The 19,268-nt window shown below is 42.7% G+C and overlaps 1 protein-coding gene across 2 annotated transcripts in view; it reads left to right on the plus strand.

The window, feature by feature from the left end:
• The window catches only part of LIPH (lipase H), a 53,811-nt gene that overhangs the window by 21,432 nt on the left and 13,111 nt on the right, over positions 1–19,268 (plus strand). For both annotated transcript variants that reach the window (XM_055568831.1, XM_055568832.1), the window contains exons 4-8: positions 5,255–5,356; positions 7,599–7,688; positions 10,960–11,127; positions 12,932–13,027; positions 14,896–15,007. In XM_055568831.1, the coding sequence (XP_055424806.1) occupies positions 5,255–5,356; positions 7,599–7,688; positions 10,960–11,127; positions 12,932–13,027; positions 14,896–15,007 (568 nt within the window). The remainder of the gene's footprint in view (positions 1–5,254; positions 5,357–7,598; positions 7,689–10,959; positions 11,128–12,931; positions 13,028–14,895; positions 15,008–19,268) is intronic.

The following is a 19,268-nucleotide window of genomic DNA, read 5'->3' on the forward strand; positions in this document are numbered from 1 at the left end:
AAATAAACTGGGTTAAATAAAATGCATTATTAAAATCAGTTTTCTTTGTTTTTTACTTTTTAAAAGCGGTTGCTAGAAAATTTTAAACTATATATGTGGCTCACATTATATTTCTATTAGATAGCACTTCATGGTGACCTTTGAAATGGGAGTGAGGGAGGCCCCTAAAGCCACCTGTAAAACACTGGACGTTTGTCCTGGGAAGAGGTCAGAGGTCCAGGGCTTTCATCAGATTCTCAAGCTGGTTAATTTTGTAATCAAAGCCAGGGATCACTAGTTAGACACTCTGCTGGTGACCACAGAGCAACAAGAAAGCGCTCCATTTTTGTTGGTTTTGTTTCTGTTCTATAAAAATCTCAGTATTCTGGATTCGGATCTAGGAATGCCTTGGTAAGCCTTCTGAAGTAGCAATTAATTCTACCTCTGTTTTGCAGATAAGGAAACTGAGGTTCAGAGAAGTGAAGTAACCTGCCTAAAATCACACAGCTGGTTAATGCTAGGTTTGGGGCTCATGTCACCTCTATCCGACTCCAGTGATCTCTGCTCACACAAAGTATGCAGCTTTTTAAGGATAGTTTGTGATTTCTGGCTGACAGTGTAAGCTGATCATTTGCTATGACTTTTCTCTAAGGAGAGCATATGTTTACTGTGGCAGTCCTCATTTGTGTCTTCAGTCCTGGCATAATTATTGATAGCAGCTTTATCACTTTTCAAATTGCCCTGGTTTGGACTTTATACAGTAAGCCAGTCTTTCAGCCATGGATCTGGAGGCAGCTATAAACTGAGGCTCTTACTGTTCATTTTCTCAGATAGTAAGCGCTGCCGTTTTATGTGAGGAGGGGGAGGCTTCCGCAGCAAGGTGTTTCTGAGGTTCTGAGTTTCTCATGCTTGATAGAGTCCACATGGGGTCTCACTGGTAAGATGGCTTATTATGTCGACCAAGCAAACAAAGAATAAATCACAGTGATCCTTGAGACTGACCAAATTGCCCAAATGGCATTCTGTTATCTCACTGGCACCTATCTTCTCAAAGCTGTGGAATCTTCTCAGATTCCAGACCTCCAGCTACATGACCATCCCCTCAGAATTTTTCATTGGTGGGGTGTAAGAAGGACTCTGTCAGAAAGGGAGGATGCTGGTCCTCCTTAAGAGCCAGTCACCCTCTTTTTCCTCTAATAAATTTCCCTTTTCTTGCCTGACTGCCTGGGTCGCTCTCTTTTTCTCTGTACTCGCCTTAAAATGCTGTGCTGATATCCTGTGGACTTGGGTACCTGGTTATTGATCCACCCCCTCCCACATCAGTTTCAGTTGGGAGCAGACAGAAGAGGAAGAAAAATTGGGGGAGAAAAAGACAGGGAGATAAGAAAAGGAGGCAGATAATGATATACCTCAAGGAATCTAGGGTGTTAGCTGAGGAGAAATGGAGAAACTGGGGCTAGAACCAGGACTGCTGAGGCAAGGATGCTATCTCTTGAGTTTTATAGCACTGGGGATAGGAGATGTCATTTAAAATGACCTTCATAGATAAAAACTTGGGGACATCCCTTGAAACCTTTTCCACTCCAGGTAAGTTTCCAGTTAGTAGGACTGGAATGCAAATCTAGGAAGTCAGGAAACACCTGGAGTTGGAGTAACAGGCAAATTTCATCTTGGAGTACAGAATGAAGCAGGGCAAAGGCTAATAGAGTTCTGCCAAGAGAACATACTGGTCATAGCAAACACCCTCTTCCAACAACACAGGAGAAGACTCTACACATGGACATCACCAGATGGTCAACACCGAAATCATATTGATTATATTCTTTGCAGCCAAAGATGGAGAAGCTCTATACAGTCAGCAAAAACAAGTCACAGTCTGAGCTGACTGTGGCTCAGATCATGAACTCCTTATTGCCAAATTCAGACTTAAATTGAAGAAAGTAGGGAAAACCACTAGACCGTTCAGGTATGACCTAAATCAAATCCCTTATGATTATACAGTGGAAGTGAGAAATAGATTTCAGGGGCTAGATCTGATAGACAGAGTGCCTGATGAACTATGGATGGAGCTTAGTGACACTGTACAGGAGACAGGGATCAAGACCATCCCCATGGAAAAGAAATGCAAAAAAGCAAAATGGCTGTCTGAGGAGGTCTTACAAATAGCTGTGAAAAAAGAAGCAAAAAGCAAAGGAGAAAAGGAAAGATATACTCATTTGAATGCAGAGTTCCAAAGAATAGCAAGGAGAGATAAGAAAGCCTTCCTCCGCAATCAATGAGAAGAAATAGAGGAAAACAACAGAATGGGAAAGACTAGGGATCTCTTCAAGAAAATTAGAGATACCAAGGGAACATTTCATGCAAAGCTGGGCTCGATAAAGGACAGAAATGGTATGGACCTAACAGAAGCAGAAGATATTAAGAAAGGTGGCAAGAAAACACAGGATAACTGTACAAAAAAGACCTTCACGACCCAGATAATCATGATGGTGTGATCACTCACACTCACCTAGAGCCGGACATCCTGGAATGTGAAGTCAGGTGGGCCTTAGGAAGCATCACTACGAACAAAGCTGGTGGAGGTGATGGAATTCCAGTTGAGCTATTTCAAATTCTAAAAGATGATGCTGTGAAAGTGCTGCACTCAATATGTCAGCAAATTTGGAAAACTCAGCAGTGGCCACAGGACTGGAAAAGGTCAGTTTTCATTCCAATCCCAAAGAAAGGTAATGCCAAAGAATGCTCAAACTACTGCACAATTGCACTCATCTCACACGCTAGTAAAGTAATGCTCAAAATTCTCCAAGCCAGGCTTCAGCAATATGTGAACCGTAAATTTCCAGATGTTCGAACTGGTTTCAGAAAAGGCAGAGGAACCAGAGATCAAATTGCCAACATCCGCTGGATCATCGAAAAAGCAAGAGAGTTCCAGAAAAACATCTATTTCTGCTTTATTGACTATGCCAAAGCCTTTGACTGTGTGGATCACAATAAACTGTGGAAAATCCTGAAAGAGATGGGAATACCAGACCACCTGACCTGCCTCTTGAGAAACCTATGTGCAGGTCAGGAAGCAACAGTTAGAACTGGACATGGAACAACAGACTGGTTCCAAATAGGAAAATGAGTACATCAAGGCTGTATATTGTCACCCTGCTTACTTAACTTTTATGCAGAGTACATCATGAGAAACGCTGGGCTGGAGGAAGCACAAGCTGGAATCAAGGTTGCCAGGAGAAATACCAATAACCTCAGATATGCAGATGACACCACCCTTATGGCAGAAAGTGAAGAAGAACTAAAGAGTCTCTTAACGAAAGTGAAAGTGGAGAGTGAAAAAGTTGGCTTAAAGCTCAACATTCAGAAAACTAAGATCATGGCACCTGGTCTCATCACTTCATGGCAAATAGATGGGGAAACAGTGGAAACAGTGGCTTAATTTATTTTGGGGGGCTCCAAAATCACTGCAGATGGTGATTGCAGCCATGAAATTAAAAGACACTTACTCCTTGGAAGGAAAGTTATGACCAACCTAGACAGCATATTCAGAGAAGAGTACTCCAGTACTCTTGCCTGGAAAATCCCATGGACAGAGGAGCCTGGTGGGCTGTAGTCCATGGGGTCGCTATGAGTCGGACACGACTGAGCAACTTCACTTTCACTTCTCATTTTCATGTATTGGAGAAGGAAATGGCAACCCAGTTCAGTGTTCTTGCCTGGAGAATCCAGGGATGGGGGAGCCTGGTGGGCTGCCGTCTATGGGGTCCCACAGAGTCGGACACGACTGAAGCGACTTTGCAGCAGCAGCAGCAGACACCATATTGAAGAGCAGACATTACTTTGTGAACAAAGGTTCATCTAGTCAAGACTATGGTTTTTCCAGTAGTCATGTATGGATGTGAGAGTTGGACTATAAAGAAAGCTGAGCACAGAAGAATTGATGCTTTTGAACTGTGGTGTTGGAAAAGACTCTGAGAGTCCATTGGACTGCAAGGAGATCCAACCAGTCCATCCTAAAGGAGATCAGTCCTGGGTGTTCATTGGAGGGACTGATGTTGAAGCTGAAGCTCCAATACTTTGGCCATCTGATGCGGAGAGCTGACTCATTGGAAAAGACCCTGATGCTGGCAAAGATTGGGAGCAGGAGAAGAAGGGGACGACAGAGGATGAGATAGTTGCATGGCATCACCGACACAATGGACATGGGTTTGGGTGGACTCCGGGAGTTGGTGATGGACAGGCAGGCCTGGTGTGCTGTGGTTCATGGGGTCGCAAAGAGTCAGACACGACTGAGCGACTGAACTGAACTTGGGATCTTCTGGTGTTTAGTGTGTGGTTACATCATCATAGGAGCTACTCTCTTGTTTTGGCAGCTGTTTCATAATGATGGTGAGGAACATCCCACTGACATTGTCCAAGAGCAAGAAATCAGTTCAGGCATTTATGGGGTGGGTTAATTGTACCAGAACTGACACACACAACTTTATTTCCCTCCTCCATACCTGGTCTAATGCCTGGCCTGACCAATGAGTCTCACACTTTCCCACTCAGTTTGCCAAACCCAATTAAAGGAAATAAAAAGCTCAGCAGAGAGAGCTGGTTGCATTTGTGAGACTGTGGCTCAGGTTAAGACACTTGAACCTCAGTTCATTCACATGTAAAATAGGAATGACAATAGCTACCTTGCCTCCCTCCCAGGCTTCTGATGTAAGCTGGTAAATGTGAATAAAAATGGAAACAATAAAGGAGTTTTTTTAATAACAAGAAAGAGAAGCGAAGTTCTAGGTTATTTAAAATGGGATAAACGTAAGTACTGTGTTTACTTTTTATATGCACTCTTGGATGCTTTTTTTCCTGAGGAACCAGTCTATCCCTGTCACTGGTCCCCGTTTGTCTGTGCACTCCCTACTGTGGGGGCCCACACAGGTGCACCTCCAGGGAATTCCTTGGCAGGCCAGTGGTTAAGACGCCAAGCTCTCACTGCCAAGGATTTGGGGTTGGGGAACTAAGATTCCACAGGCAAAAAGAAAAAGGTACACTTCCGGAGGGAGTCTGGCTGCATTCTCAAGGGGGTGCTGCGAGGGTAACCACCTCCACTGTGGGAAAAGGCTATGGGGCTGTGGAAAGGAGCCCGACACAGCAGGATGGGAATGTGCGTGCCTGGCCACCGAGGGTGCCCTGCAGCCTATGAACCATCCTCACCGGGAGGGATCAAAAGCCCGCTGCAGGTGACTCATGGCGTGGGGCTGCCAAGCCAACTCTGTTTTCCTTGCAGGTCTGGACCCTGCGGGCCCTTTATTCAACGGGAGACCTCCAGAGGACAGATTAGATCCCAGAGATGCACAATTCGTTGACGTCATCCATTCTGACACAGACGGTAACATTCCTGTCCTTGTGGGTCAGTGACCATCCCCACCCCCACAAACTCCCAAAGAGCCTCTCCCTGTGGGGATGCTGCTTGCAGAGGTGGATCAGGTTCCTCCAGATTCCTTCTTTACCTAAGGGGCAGACTTCCAAATCCACAGGAAGATTGAAGGGAAGTGGTTTTATGCAGGCATCTAGGACCTCCTGAAAGAGTGGGGGTGCCCTTCTCATCATCTCTTATTTGTAAAGTGATCGTCTTGACCCATCAGTGAGAGGCTGGTTTGCACACCATGGACAAATGTTTCCATAAGTGCAACTCAGTTTGGATCATGATTTTCTGTGTTTTTGTTTGTTCTTTCTCATTATTTCCTTAAGTTGAAAGATTAAGTTAAGCATTGTGTGTCTCCACACAGAATATTTCCTAAAAAAAATATATATATATATATTTTTTTTGGCTGCTCCGGGTCTTAGTTGTGGCATGTGGGATTATTTCCTAAAAAAAAATTATGTATATATCTGGGTGCTCCGGGTTTGGTTGTGGCATGTGGGATCTAGTTCTCTGACCAGGGAGTGAACCTGGGCCCCCTGCACTGGAAGTGCAGTCTTAGCCATTGAACCACCAGGGAAGTCCCCACACAGAGCATTTGTGAACTGTCTATACCTCTCCAGCTCTCTGTAGATCTTCTGGCTATTTCTGTCTTTCACGGTGTTGATTTCATTTCTGATACTGGGTACATAACGTGGCGGTTGGGCTGATGTTAAAGATGGGTCTTTATATTCAGATGTCTGGGAGGAGAGCTGGAGTAGGCACTTAGGGAGAGCTGAGGGGACAGAATGACAGAGTGTTCATTCAGTAGTACATCCCCTTTGTGATACAACCACCTGAAAAACCCTTGACTGGCTATCATGGGCACTCTGGGGTGGTACTGTGTGCCTTAGAATAAATGTCTCTGTGAAATAGCTTGTTTTACTATGTAGTGTGTGAAGTGTTATCCATTTGGATGCAGTACCTCAATGACATTTCAATTCTGGAGGGTGCAGAGTAATTTATTTTTTGTTCTTGGAAAGAAAGTAAAAGAGGAAAAAGTATGTTTTGCAGTCAGGCAGAGGTGGACTCAAACCCCAGGTTTTGTTCTTTCTGGTGATGTCATGTTTGTTCCGTAAGCCTCTGAGCCCCAGAATCTTCATCTGTAACTTACTTCAAATGAACTTACCAATGGTTACTCTTCAGACATTGCAAATATTAGAATAAAATGGTATAAAACCCTTAGTATCACACCCACGGATACATGTAGTGTCTCAATACATAATAGTGGGCTTCCCAGGTGGCGCTAGTGGTAAAGAACGCCTGGCAATGCAGGAGACATAAGAGATGAGGGTTGGATCCCTGGGTTGGGAAAGTCTCCTGGAGGAGGGCATGGCAACCCACTCGTCTTCCCCGGAGAATGCCCATGGACAGAGGAGCCAGGCGGGCTCTAGTCCATAGGGTTGCAAAGAGTTAGACATGACTGAGCATGCAAGATTATTTATTGCAATGATACATTATACATGTGTGTATACATACATATATACATTCATATATATAATCTTTTAATCAAGGATTTTTTGATTACTTTGGAGATACAAGGTTAAACAGAATAAGCAATTATTAAATCTATCTATAATTTTCTAGGTCTCCATTTTCTAGAAGAGTTTCCAACCTTTTAAGCACCCTAGATCCCCCAATTGTAAGGGTTTCTCCTACCAAGTGAAGGTTTCCTGTTTCTTATTCATTAAACACTTACACAAAAGCAATTAGAGGCTTAGGAAGCACCCAGCAATAAGAGTGTTCCAGCCAAATATAAACATGAGACTTATCATTTTATCAGCGAGGCAGTGAATGAGGGCCAAAACTCTCATTTTCAGAAATATCAGACATAAATTCTATTGCCAGCTTCCTACTCTCTTACTGGAAATCCCTGCTTTCTAGCTATATGGTTGCTGTGCTGCGGTTAGTCACTCAGTTGTGTCTGACTCTGTGATCCCCTGGACTGTAGCCAGCCAGGCTCCTTTGTCCATGGGGATTCTCCAGGCAAGAATACTGGAGTGGGTTAACTATCTGGCTAACTTTGGACAAAATATTTAAATGCGTATAATGACAACAATAGCAGCAATGACAAGAATAAGACAATCCCTGCCTATATCATTACAGGCAAATAAGCTCTGAGATGGGAAGAGTTCAAAGCAGTATGAAAGCACAGTATATTCTCTTTTAGCACTGGGCTACGAGAAACCATTAGGAAACATAGACTTCTACCCAAATGGAGGATTGGATCAACCTGGTTGCCCCCAAACAATATTTGGAGGTAAGTACAGATCTTTATATTGTGCAAAACAGTGGTTTTTAAAGGGTGTATTTTAAAAATCTGATTATCATTCTATGTGGGTTTTTTTTTTTTTAATATTTATTTATTTATTTGGCTGCTTCAGGTCTTGCTTCATGTGGGATCTTTCTTCGTGGCACTTGGACTTTCTTTTCTTGCTGCGAAGCTCGGCTGTCTACTGAGGCACTCCAGTTCTGGAGCACGCAGGCTCAGTACTTGCAGCACACAGGCCCGGCTGCCCCATGGCATGTGGGAATATTAGTTTCCCCACCAGGGATCGAACCCTCATCCCCTGCATTGCAAGGTGGATTCTTAACTACTGGACAGACCACCAGGGAAACCCCAATGTGAAATTGTTTTTTTTTTTTAAGATTTATGTATTTATTTTTTGGCTGTGGTAGGTCTTCACTGCTGCACTCAGGCTTTCTCTAGTTGCAGTGCATGGGACTTCTCATTGCAGTGGCTTCTCTTGTTGCAGAGCCCTCGGGCTTCAGTAGTTGCCATGTGTAGGTTCAGTAGCTGCGGCTCATGGGCTCTAGAGCTCAGGCTCAGTAGTTGTGGAGCAAGGCTTAGTTGTTCTGTTGCATGTGGAATCTTCCTGGACCAGGAATTGGACCCGTGTCCCTTGGATTGCAAGGTGGATGCTCAACCACTGGACCACCAGGGAAGCCCTGTGGAATTGTTATTAATTGAAAACAAATTTTCTGAGATGTTAGAGGTGGTCCAACTATGAATTTTAAATAAAACATTGCTACTTAAATATACTACTTTAAAAAAGCATAACCATATGATTAAAAACTATTATGAATTATTTCTCTCTCTTGAAAAGGTATGTTTTTGACTTAGACAGTCCATATTTGACAATCTCTCCTAGAGGAATAATGGAAAATGCAGTAAAAAATTGGAGTGCAAAGATGTTCAACACAGAATTATTTATAATAGTTTTTAGAAATAATCTAAATCTCCAACATAGGAAAATTATTAAATAGCATGGCGCACCCTAAGCAAAGGGATATAATTCTTAAAAAACATGTTAGTTTAATGAAAATATTTCCAATATGAAATATTTACAAAGTGAAAAAGAGACAAAATTAAACAGCATAATCTTAGTTTGTTTTTTAAGTGTATATTTGGACATGTGTAAGTATAGAAAAAAAAGACTAAACATTAAATGCTCCAAATAATTATTAGTGATTTCTGGATATTGGATTTCTAGGTGATTTTTAGGTCATAATTTCCTATTATGTTATATTTTCTGAATGAACATATGTTAGTTTTACAATGAGAAAAAACTCACAAAATAGGTAGTTAGAGGACAACATTAAAGTGTGATGAGGGTACAGAATTTAAAAAAAAACTCTAAGTGCTCTGAATCTGTATTGCACAATTGTTAGATAAAACTAAACAATCATGGAAATAATTCTAGAAAAAAAATGATCTTGGTACCAAAATAATAGCTGTATATGGTCCCATGGAAATGCTGTAGCATTTGAAAATGATCCAGATGAAATGGCGTAAGTAGGGCAACCATATTGTACTATAAATAGTGTCTGTTCAATTGTACCATAAATGGTATGTGTTCAAATCCTGTCCCGTGTGCTGTAGTGTAACAACATCCATGAACAGCCAAAGATAATGTGCTTTGCTTCTAAAGGACATCCTCCATGGTGCTATTAACTTCATTGTTTCTGCAAGTGGAGGTTCCAGGAATGATAATTAAATGTTGATTTGTCAGATTTTACTCCAGCCAGCTTGGCTGCATGCTTCTCTCTTTTGCCCAGTTTATTTCTTTTTGTCCTTCACTAATTCCTTCTATGGACATATGTGGACTCTGGAGGAAGAAGAAACATTGATCTGACTCCAGCACCCGTGCCTCTTCAACTACTGGCTCATAATTACAACTCTTCTCTTGATGTGGTTCACTGTCTGTTATTTAAAAATTCTTCTCTGAGTACTCATCTTTGGGACCCAGTTCCCACTTCTACATGACTTCACCATCTGACCTATCGACCTGCTGACAAACCTCTCCGTGCTCTAGTCCTTCCTCAGCTCCAAGTCTTCTGTGCTTCATCACCCTCCTCTCAGCATCGCACCACATGGCACCCACCAAGCATTAACCTGCATTTGTCTGTCACCTCTTCTTGCCCATTTATGGCTTTCCGTGCCACATCCTATTGTTCAGCTCCTCTCACTTCACCTTTCACCTTTGTAGCAGAACTGGAGCCCCTGCCACTTATCTGCTGTCATGAGTGCCCTGTGCACCCCCAGGCCCTTAGGTCTCTGCCATGTGAGCCCCTGTCTTTGCTTGGGCACATTCTAGAGAAGTCATGGATTCTTCTTGATCGGATACAAGGCCCAGGCAAACTCGCTCACTTCTCCATGGCCCTCAAGACCCTCAGAAATGCCAGAAAAGCCTCGTGCTTATCTCCTGCTGACTCCCTTATGATCATTCCTTGTGCTTCTATTCCAGATACCTCCCAAGCTGTAAACCCTCACCTCTCAGAGCTGAGCTAGGTTTGACTTTTGTACCTTGATCAAGGTCCCACCTGTAGGAGCCTTTTTATCTATCTTAACCTTGGATCACAAAGTTGGTCTTTACATCCGTTTCTCCATCCAACCCTGGGGGGAAGCACCCTCCATGCTTTTTCACAGCTACCTCCTCTCTTTGCCCTCCTTGGGGTCTTTCTCTACCAGTTTCTCCGCAATGCCTTCTTTCTCTGATATCTTTACTGGTTTAAATGTGCTTCTTTCTGCTAAAAACCTCCAAGGGATCTCTGACTACCCTGACATTTCAGGGACAAAGGAAGGACAAAGTCAAATCCTTGAGCATCTCTGAGTCTCAGTGTCCTGCCAGGTAAAATGGGTATAATCATGCCTCTCTTGTCACTTACTGTTTGTCAGCATAAACCTTGATCTATTGGGTTTTGTAAGGATTAAACTGAATTAAGTACACTGGAGCTATTAGCACAGTGCCTGGTGTGTAAGAGACATAATCAATTATGTGGATGAACAATATGCAAGGGACTTCCCTCGTGGTCCAGTGTCTGGGACTCTGCACTCTCAATGTTGGGGGCCGGGATTCAATCCCTGGTTGGGGAGCTGGATCCCACATGCCCCAACTAAAGATCCCATGTGCCACAGCTAAGACTTGGTGCAGCCAAATAAATTTTACAAAGAACAAAAAATAATATGCGATGCACTGTTTACTACTAAATGCTACAACTATTCTTTGATTATTCCTTATACAACCAAGGGATGCAGTACTTCAAGTGTGACCACCAGAGGTCCGTGTACCTGTACCTGTCTTCCTTGAAAAAGAACTGCGCCATCACCGCGTATCCCTGTGACTCCTACCGGGATTATAGGAACGGCAAGTGTGTCAACTGTGGCGTATCACAGATGGAGCCCTGTCCCATTCTGGGTAAGTCCAGCCAGCAGTTTCCCACTCTGATTAACAAAGAGCTAATTTCTGGTAGAATCTCAGCACCATTTTAACCGTCTAAAAACGGGCCTGAATATCCTGTGTTCCATCTAACGATGGGCCTGAATATCCTGTGTCTTAATTTCCTTAGCTTTTTCTAGCCAATAGTTCTGTGAAGTACTCTGGAGTCTCCTGATACTAAAGAATGTTAGAAAAGCAATCTATGTAGGATTTCATCCAGAACGGAGTGCCACCTCCCTGGATGCTTTATTCTAGCAAGAAAAAGGAGGTTCCACAAGAGTTTCACCTTAGGCAGTCTACTCCCATGGGGTTAGGAACACCCTTCTCCAGGCATACAACCTCTCTGTTAGGGGAGGGTCTTACAGGGTGACCCCTTCTAACAAGTCATATCCGTTAATGTTCCCACATCACACTCCGGTGTTCTCTGTATGTACACAAACACAGGGTGAGCTGGAGTAATAACCATGGAGGCTATTTGGATATTTGCTAAGCGTTAGTGGAAATATCGGAGAAGGCAATGGCACCCCACTCCAGTACTCTTGCCTGGAAAATCCCATGAACGGAGGAGCCTGGTAGGCTGCAGTCCATGGGGTCGCTAAGAGTCAGACATGACTGAGCGACTTCACTTTCACTTTTCACTTTCATGCATTGGAGAAGGAAATGGCAACCCACTCCAGTGTTCTTGCCTGGAGAATCCCAGGGACGGGGGAGCCTGGTGGGCTGCCGTCTCTGGGGTCGCACAGAGTCGGACACAACTGAAGTGACTTAGCAGCAGCAGCAGCAGCAGTGGAAATATTCCAGGTGGTGATGACTTCGCAACTAAATGGTCGTGACAATTTTCTAATTGTCCCCAAAGGAAAAACTCAAGTTAACATCAGGTTAGGCTATAGACAAGGGGTTCTCAACCTTGACTGTATATTTGAATATGGAACTTTTAAAAAATACTGATTCCTGGGTCCCAGAATGCGGAGGCCACTCCCTAAGCAGTGGGAAAAGGGGAGAGAGAGGCCCCAGTGCCAGCCCTTAGCCTCATTCCTGCTGGCACAGTCACAAACAAGGATGTTCTCTTGCCTCTCGACATAGTCACATGGCCATTCCAAGTTCTGTGCAGTTTAGGGGCCCAATTATAGTTATTCAAGAAAGCACGCTGTTTTGCAAAAGTGATGCTGCTCTAGGTATAAATCTGAATCTGTTTTAAATAATCTAGAAAATGAAGGTATTACTGAAAAATACCAGTGCTGTTTTTAGTCTAGGACTTCCCTGGTGGCTCAGTCGGTAAAGAATCTGCCTGCAAAGTGGGAGACCTGGGCTCGATCCCTGGGTTGGGAAGATTTCCTGGAGAAGGGCATGGCAACCCACTCCAGTATTCTTGCCTGGAGAATTCCATGGAGAGAGGAGCCTGGTGGACTATAGTCCCTGGGGTCACAAAGAGTCGGACATGACTGAGAGACTAAGCACAGCACATTTTTAGTTTTCAGTGTGTGTCACTCCCCACACCCCTGCTCCTGAGAACCAGGGCTGGGTGATGTGATGTCAGTAGAAAGAGGGGAAAAGTCACTGGAAGGTCCTTTTACAAGCCCCAGCTCTTAGGGCTAGGGTTGTGAAAAAAGTAAGGGGGCTGCTGGGGAGGGGCATGCCCTGCAGGTCCTCACCATGGGGGTGGGTACGAGGGTGATTGTCTCAGCGTTGGTGGTGGCAGTCAAACCCGCTGTTCAGTCTCCCCAACTGCTTTTATGTTCATAGAACACATGTTGACATTACATTCTTCTGACTTGTTTTATAGGCTATTATGCTGATAACTGGAAAGACTATTTAAGGGAGGGGGATCCTCCTATGATTAAAGCATTCTTTGACACAGCTGAGGAGAAACCCTTCTGCAGTGAGTGGTGAATGTGCTTGTTTGCTGTTGCCCGACTCTTTTATTTTTGGAATGTCTGAATCTCAGCTTCCTGGTTACTTCTTGGCACATGAAGGCCATGGTGAAGCATGGACTTTGGAGCTGGAAGGACCTAGGTTGAATCTTGACTCTACCACACAACAGCTGTATGACAAAGACATTTAACCTCTCTGAGGCTCAAAGTTCTGCTTGGTAAAATGGGGACAATCATGCCTACCTTCTGGGTTGAAAGAATTAAAATCTCAACAAGCCATAGTGGTTAGCTCCACTGGATGGCCATTCTAATTACTAAGATCTTCCAGAAAATTTGCTTGAGACATGAGGTTATGACTAGGAAAAGTCAGCTGTCAGCCACATCTATAGGCCAATTCCAGCTCCAAAGTAGCCACAGTGACCTTCTAAAGACATTGAGAGGTTGGGTATTCAAGATGGAAGCTAAATAGGCCAGCAGATGATTAGATGCCCTAGGAAGCAAGTAGGAATTTCCCTGGGTAGATGTACATCTTACAATCTTATCTCCCTTTTCACTTTCCCTGGGAGTCTCCCTTATAAAGCGGGTTGCACATCACTAGGTTTCCCTCCTCTTTTGGAGCATGTGTAGCAGCTCAGGGTTTGGTATCTGCCTGATCCAAATGGGACAAGTTCCTGAGTAATAACAGGCCATGAAACAGCAACTCCATGGCTGACGTTATTCCCTTGTAGGACTGTCATCTCCCTGAGCCTCTTTGCCCTTCTCTGAAAGTCTGACCCAGAGATAGTAAATTTGACTATCATGGTGGGATCCCCATCTTTCCAGATCATTCTCGACCTTGGGGTAGGTAGGAAGAAAGAGTAGGTAGGAAGAAAAGTTCTCTGGACATATTATGTGCCCTCGTTCATTCAGTAGGAATTAATGGGTATCAATTGGAGACGGAAATGGCAACCCACTCCAGTATTCTTGCCTGAAGAATCCCATGGACAGCTGTCAGGCTACAGTCCATGGGGTCACACAGGGTTGGACACAACTGAAGCGACTTAGCAAGCAAGCAAGCAATGGGTATCAATAGGTATTTCTGCTGGGATTACAAAGGAATCATTATCCCTTCCCAGTTATTGTTGTAGCATTAAAATATTTTAGCTTTTTTTTTTTTTAACCCCATAAGACATCACACAGGCAATATTTGCATGGATATACACATTCATTTACCACTTTTTTGATTATCATTTTTCTTGTATTTTGTAAATACAGTAAAGTGTGCTGACTAATGAGGGGAGAATACCAGAGCATGATAAGAACTCTGAGAGAGACCTGACTTAGTCTGAGCATCAGTGAAGGCCTCCTCGAGGAAGTGCATTAAGTCAAAACCTGAAGGATAAATTGGCAAAGGGGAAAAAGCCCAGACACAGGAGAGAGCGTGGCAGTGCAGGTGGCATTATGGCATGACTGGGCAGAGATGACGGAGGCTGGGTAGGCTGGTGGACATGACCCAGACTGCTAAGGCCTTGTTAGCTGGTGAGGGTCTCCACATGGCCTATTTAGTTTATTCTGAAGCTGGCAGAAATTGTGGTGAATCATTCATACTTGGCAGTAGGCCATGAGACTTCAGTCAGTAACGTGGGAACACTGATCCGAGAGTGGTGCCTGAACATGGCAACTGGATACCATTGAGTTCTGCCATCACTCAGGCCATCTTTACCAAAGAGAATAGAGAGAAATATTGGAAAATTCTGCCCTGAATCTTTGCAGAAAAACTAGAGAGGAAGGGAAAAAGAGACCTAGTTATTATGTAGGTCAGGTTTTCAGGAACTGAACATTCAGGAAAGCATTTGGGAATATTTCTCTCACACCATGCTTTCTCCCTGTTTTGAAGTATATCATTACTTTGTGGATATTATAACCTGGAATAAGAATGTAAGAAGAGGATCCATTACAATCAAGTTGAAAGACAAAGCTGGAAACACGACAGAATCCAAAATCAATCAGTAAGTTGGGCTAGGATTATTTGCAATTTGCTACTTTCTTTTTTGTTCAGGGAAGTTAAATTCCAAATATAGCAACTTTTAATCATAGAACTGTACGTGGCTTTGTCCTGTGAAAGATATAAAGGGAATATGTTGCTTTGTGGCTCTTGATCTTTCAGACTTTTTAAAAATGGAACTGGTGCAGAAATTTTCTTTCTTTCTCCCTCCCTTCCCTCCTTTCCTCCCTCTCCTCCTTCCTTCCCTTTTTTTCCCCTCCAAATTCTTTCCCCATTTAGTTTGTTATATAATATTGAGCAGAGTTCTCTGTGCTATACAGTAGGTCCTTGTTGGTTATCCATTTTATTTTCTAAATAACTTTATTTATTTATTGTCCGTGCTGGGTCTTCACTGCTCTGCGCAGGTGAGTAGGAGCTACTCTCTAGCTGCGGTGTGCAAGCTTCTCATTGCGGTGGCTTCTCTTGTTGTGGAGCACAGGTGCTAGGCATGTTGGCTTAGAGCTTAGTTGCCCCACAGCACGTGAAATTTTCCCCGACCAGGGATTGAACCCGTGTCCCTTGCATTGGCAGGTGGATTCTTATCCATTGTACCACCAGGGAATTCCTGGTTATCCATTTTAAATATAGCAGTGTGTACATGTCAATCCCAAACTCCCTAACTATCCCTTCCTCTCATTCCTCTCCACTGGTGACCATCAGTTTGTTCTTTAAGTCTGTGAATCTGTTTTGTAAATAACTTCGTTTGTATCATTTCTTTTTTATCATACCAGATTTCTCTTTCTCTGTCTGACTTACTTTACTCAGTATGACAGTCTCTAGGTTTGCTTAAACATTTAATTACAAATGTCATCCCTGCTCACTGTAAACGATTTAAAGCAGTAAGGAAATATGTGACATACAAGTCCAAACCCCTGCCACATCCCAACCATCCCATGCCCAAAGGTACCCATTCACACACATACATTTCTATTCTTTTCTGAGCTCATAATATACATATATACACAAACATATATATGTATGTCTCTGACACTCAGAAAATGTATTTTGCAATAGAAAATTGGAAAAATCCTAAAAGTCCAATGATGGGGAAATTGTTAAATATTTCCATATAATAAAACATTATTCAAGTATTGAAGTTATTTATGAAACATTAAATGAAACGCTTATAATGCACTAAGTGGAAAAAATAAAGTTATATTTTATAAAATCATATACAGTATACAACTAGCACAACAATGTCAAAATAATGAAAAAGAAGCAAGTCAAAATAAGTTAGATTGCCCCTTGGGTGGAAGCGATATGAGTTCTTTCTAAAGCTTCTCTTTCCTTTTCAGTTTTCTGTGCTGTTGTACATATATAGTTTTAAAAGAACTAATAATTTTTTCTTCTATTACTTCTATAAACAAGAAAAAAGGGGGGAAATCTCCAAACCTTTTAATTTAAGCAAAAGCATTTGAGACTCATTTCATTCATTTACTCAGGAGATGTTTCCTGGGTCCTTTTATCTTCTGGACGCTTGTCTTGTCTCTTGGCCTCATTCATAGAGGACCATGTAGAAGGTCATCTGAAACTGGCGATCATCTTATGGGCTGGCTCACTGCGCAGATAAATAGGGAAGGTGTGGGGGTTCTGTTTGGCCATACCATGTGGCTTATGGGGGTCTTAGTTTCTTAACCAGGGATTGAATTCGAACCCTCAGCAGTGAAAGTGCAGAATCCTAACCACTGGACCTCCAGGGAATTCCCTGTAAATGACTTTTTCAAATGCATCCTTGGAACATAATAATAACAGCCTTTGTTTATTGAATCAAGCACATTACAGACAGTGGTTAATGTAGCTCTCACTAAAACCCTGTGAGATGGTATTACTATCCCTATTTTTATATATGAGGAAACTGAGGCTCAGGGAGGGCAAGGGATGTGGCCAATTTCACACTCTTTTCAGCATCAAGATCCCCCAGTCCATGTTTTCAGGGAGGGAACTGCTAGGGGCCCAATCTTGAGAAACCAGTCTCAGATACTTTATAGGCTTCAATGAGAAAGGTGGGCAGAGCCCTCATCTGGAGAGTCTAAGAAACAGCAGGGAGACTGCAGTTCTATGAGGAGCAAAATTTGGTTACATATTTGCTTTACATGTCTTGGAAATTTGAATTTTATATAGTAAATTTCTCCCAAGTAGGAATGCCTATGGAGAAGGAAATGGCAACCCACTCCAGTACTCTTGCCTGGAAAGTCCCATGGACGGAGGAGCCTGGTAGGCTGCAGTCCATGGGGTCACTAGGAGTCGGATGCGACTGAGCGACTTTACTTTCACTTTTCACTTTCATGCATTGGAGAAGGAAATGGCAACCCACTCCAGTGTTCTTACCTGGAGAATCCCAGGGACGGGGGAGCCTGGTGGGCTGCCGTCTCTGGGGTCGCACAGAGTCGGACACGACTGAAGCGACTTAGCAGCAGCAGCAGCAGCAGGAATTCCTAAATTTGGAGGCTCCTTTCTCTCTTTTATGAAGGCTTGTTTCTTGATTAAGATAGAGAGCTTAATATCTTTTTAAAGGCATGTTCAGTCATTTCTATTTTAGTTAGTTTGTGAAAAAGTCACCACCGATCAGAGAATATATGGGAAAAAAGTAAATAATTGTTCTATTTTGTGGTAAGATTATGGCTACTTTTCTTTCTTTTGCCAGGTAAACTTTAACATTTTAGTATTCAGTATCTTTACAATTTAAGAAAAGGAAAATAATATTAGGGTATGTACCTTGAGTTTTGGGGGCTTTCTGGGTAGCTCAAATGGTAAAGAATCTACCTGCAATGCAGGAGACATGGGTTCAGTCCGTGGGTTAGGGAGATAACTTGGAGAAGAGCATGGCAAACCCACTTCAGTATTCTTGCCTGGACAGTTCCATGGACAGAGGAGCCCGGTGGCCTCCAGTCCATGGGGTCATAGAGTCAGACATGACTGAGCGACTAACACACACACACACACACACCGCTTGAGTTTATTCAGTCTTACCAGACAGTGGGGACATATGAAGTCACATTCAAGGATATTACTTGCCTGTTGATTCTACCTCTACACATGATTCAAATGTATTTCTTATTTTTTTAACCTTAAAAAATTCAGATATAATTCACATACCATAAAATTCACCTTTTTAAAGTTTGTAATTCACAGGGTTTTAGTATATTTACAAAACATGAAACCATCAATACCATCTAATTTCAGAGCATTTTTGTCATTTTAAAAAGAAACCCCATACTTGTCAGTAGTAATTCCTCATTCCTTCCTCCTGGCCATCTTCTGCCAACCACTAATCTGCTCTCTGTTTTTATAGATTTTTCTATTCTAGGCATGTCATATGAATGGAATCATACAATATGCGGTTTTTGTTTCGCTTTACGTGGTATTTTTAAGATTCATCTATGTTGAGGCATTCATCAGTACTTCATTCCTTTTTATGGCTGAATAATATTCTGTTTTATGGATATTCCATATTTTATTTTGATCCACTGACCTCTGGCTCAGCAAGCTTCCACTGCACAGTCTGCTCACTCATACCACATTTTATTTACCCATTCACCAGTTGAAGGATATTTGGGTTCTTTCTGCTTTTGGCTGTTATCAATAATGCTGCTATGAACATGTATGTACAGGTTTTTGTGTGGACATAGGTTTTCATTTTTCTTGGGTATATACCTAGGAGTGGACTCTCTTGTTCATACAGAACTTTGTGTTTAACTTTTCAAGGAACTTCTACCAAACTGTTTTCAAAAAAGGATGCACCATGTTACGCTCCCTCCAGCAATATATGAGAGTTCCATTTCCTCCACATCCTTGCCAAGATTCTAATCGTCAGTCTTTTAAGACTTTTCTTTTAAATTATAATTAAGAAACCCATAAAATTTACCATCTTAATCATGTTTAAGTGTACAGTTTCTTATTAAACGTGTTTACATTGTTGTGAAACAGATCTCCAGAACTTTCACCTTGAAAAACTGAAACTATATATCCATTAAATAAAAATTTCCATTTCCGATAGCAATCACCATTGTACTATTTTTATGAATTTGATTGCTTTGGATACATTATGGGATTCCTGGTGGCTCAGTGGTAAAGAAGCCACCTGCCAGTGCAGGATATGCAGGTTTGATCCCTGCATCAGGAAGATTCCCTGGAGGAGGGCATGGCAACCCACTCCAATGTTCTTGCCTGAAGAATCCCATGCACAGAGGAGCCTGGTGGGCTACAGTCTATGGGGTCACCAAGAG

This window comes from Bubalus kerabau, chromosome 2, assembly GCF_029407905.1.
Source record: "Bubalus kerabau isolate K-KA32 ecotype Philippines breed swamp buffalo chromosome 2, PCC_UOA_SB_1v2, whole genome shotgun sequence".
NCBI classification, from domain to species: Eukaryota; Metazoa; Chordata; class Mammalia; order Artiodactyla; family Bovidae; genus Bubalus; species Bubalus kerabau.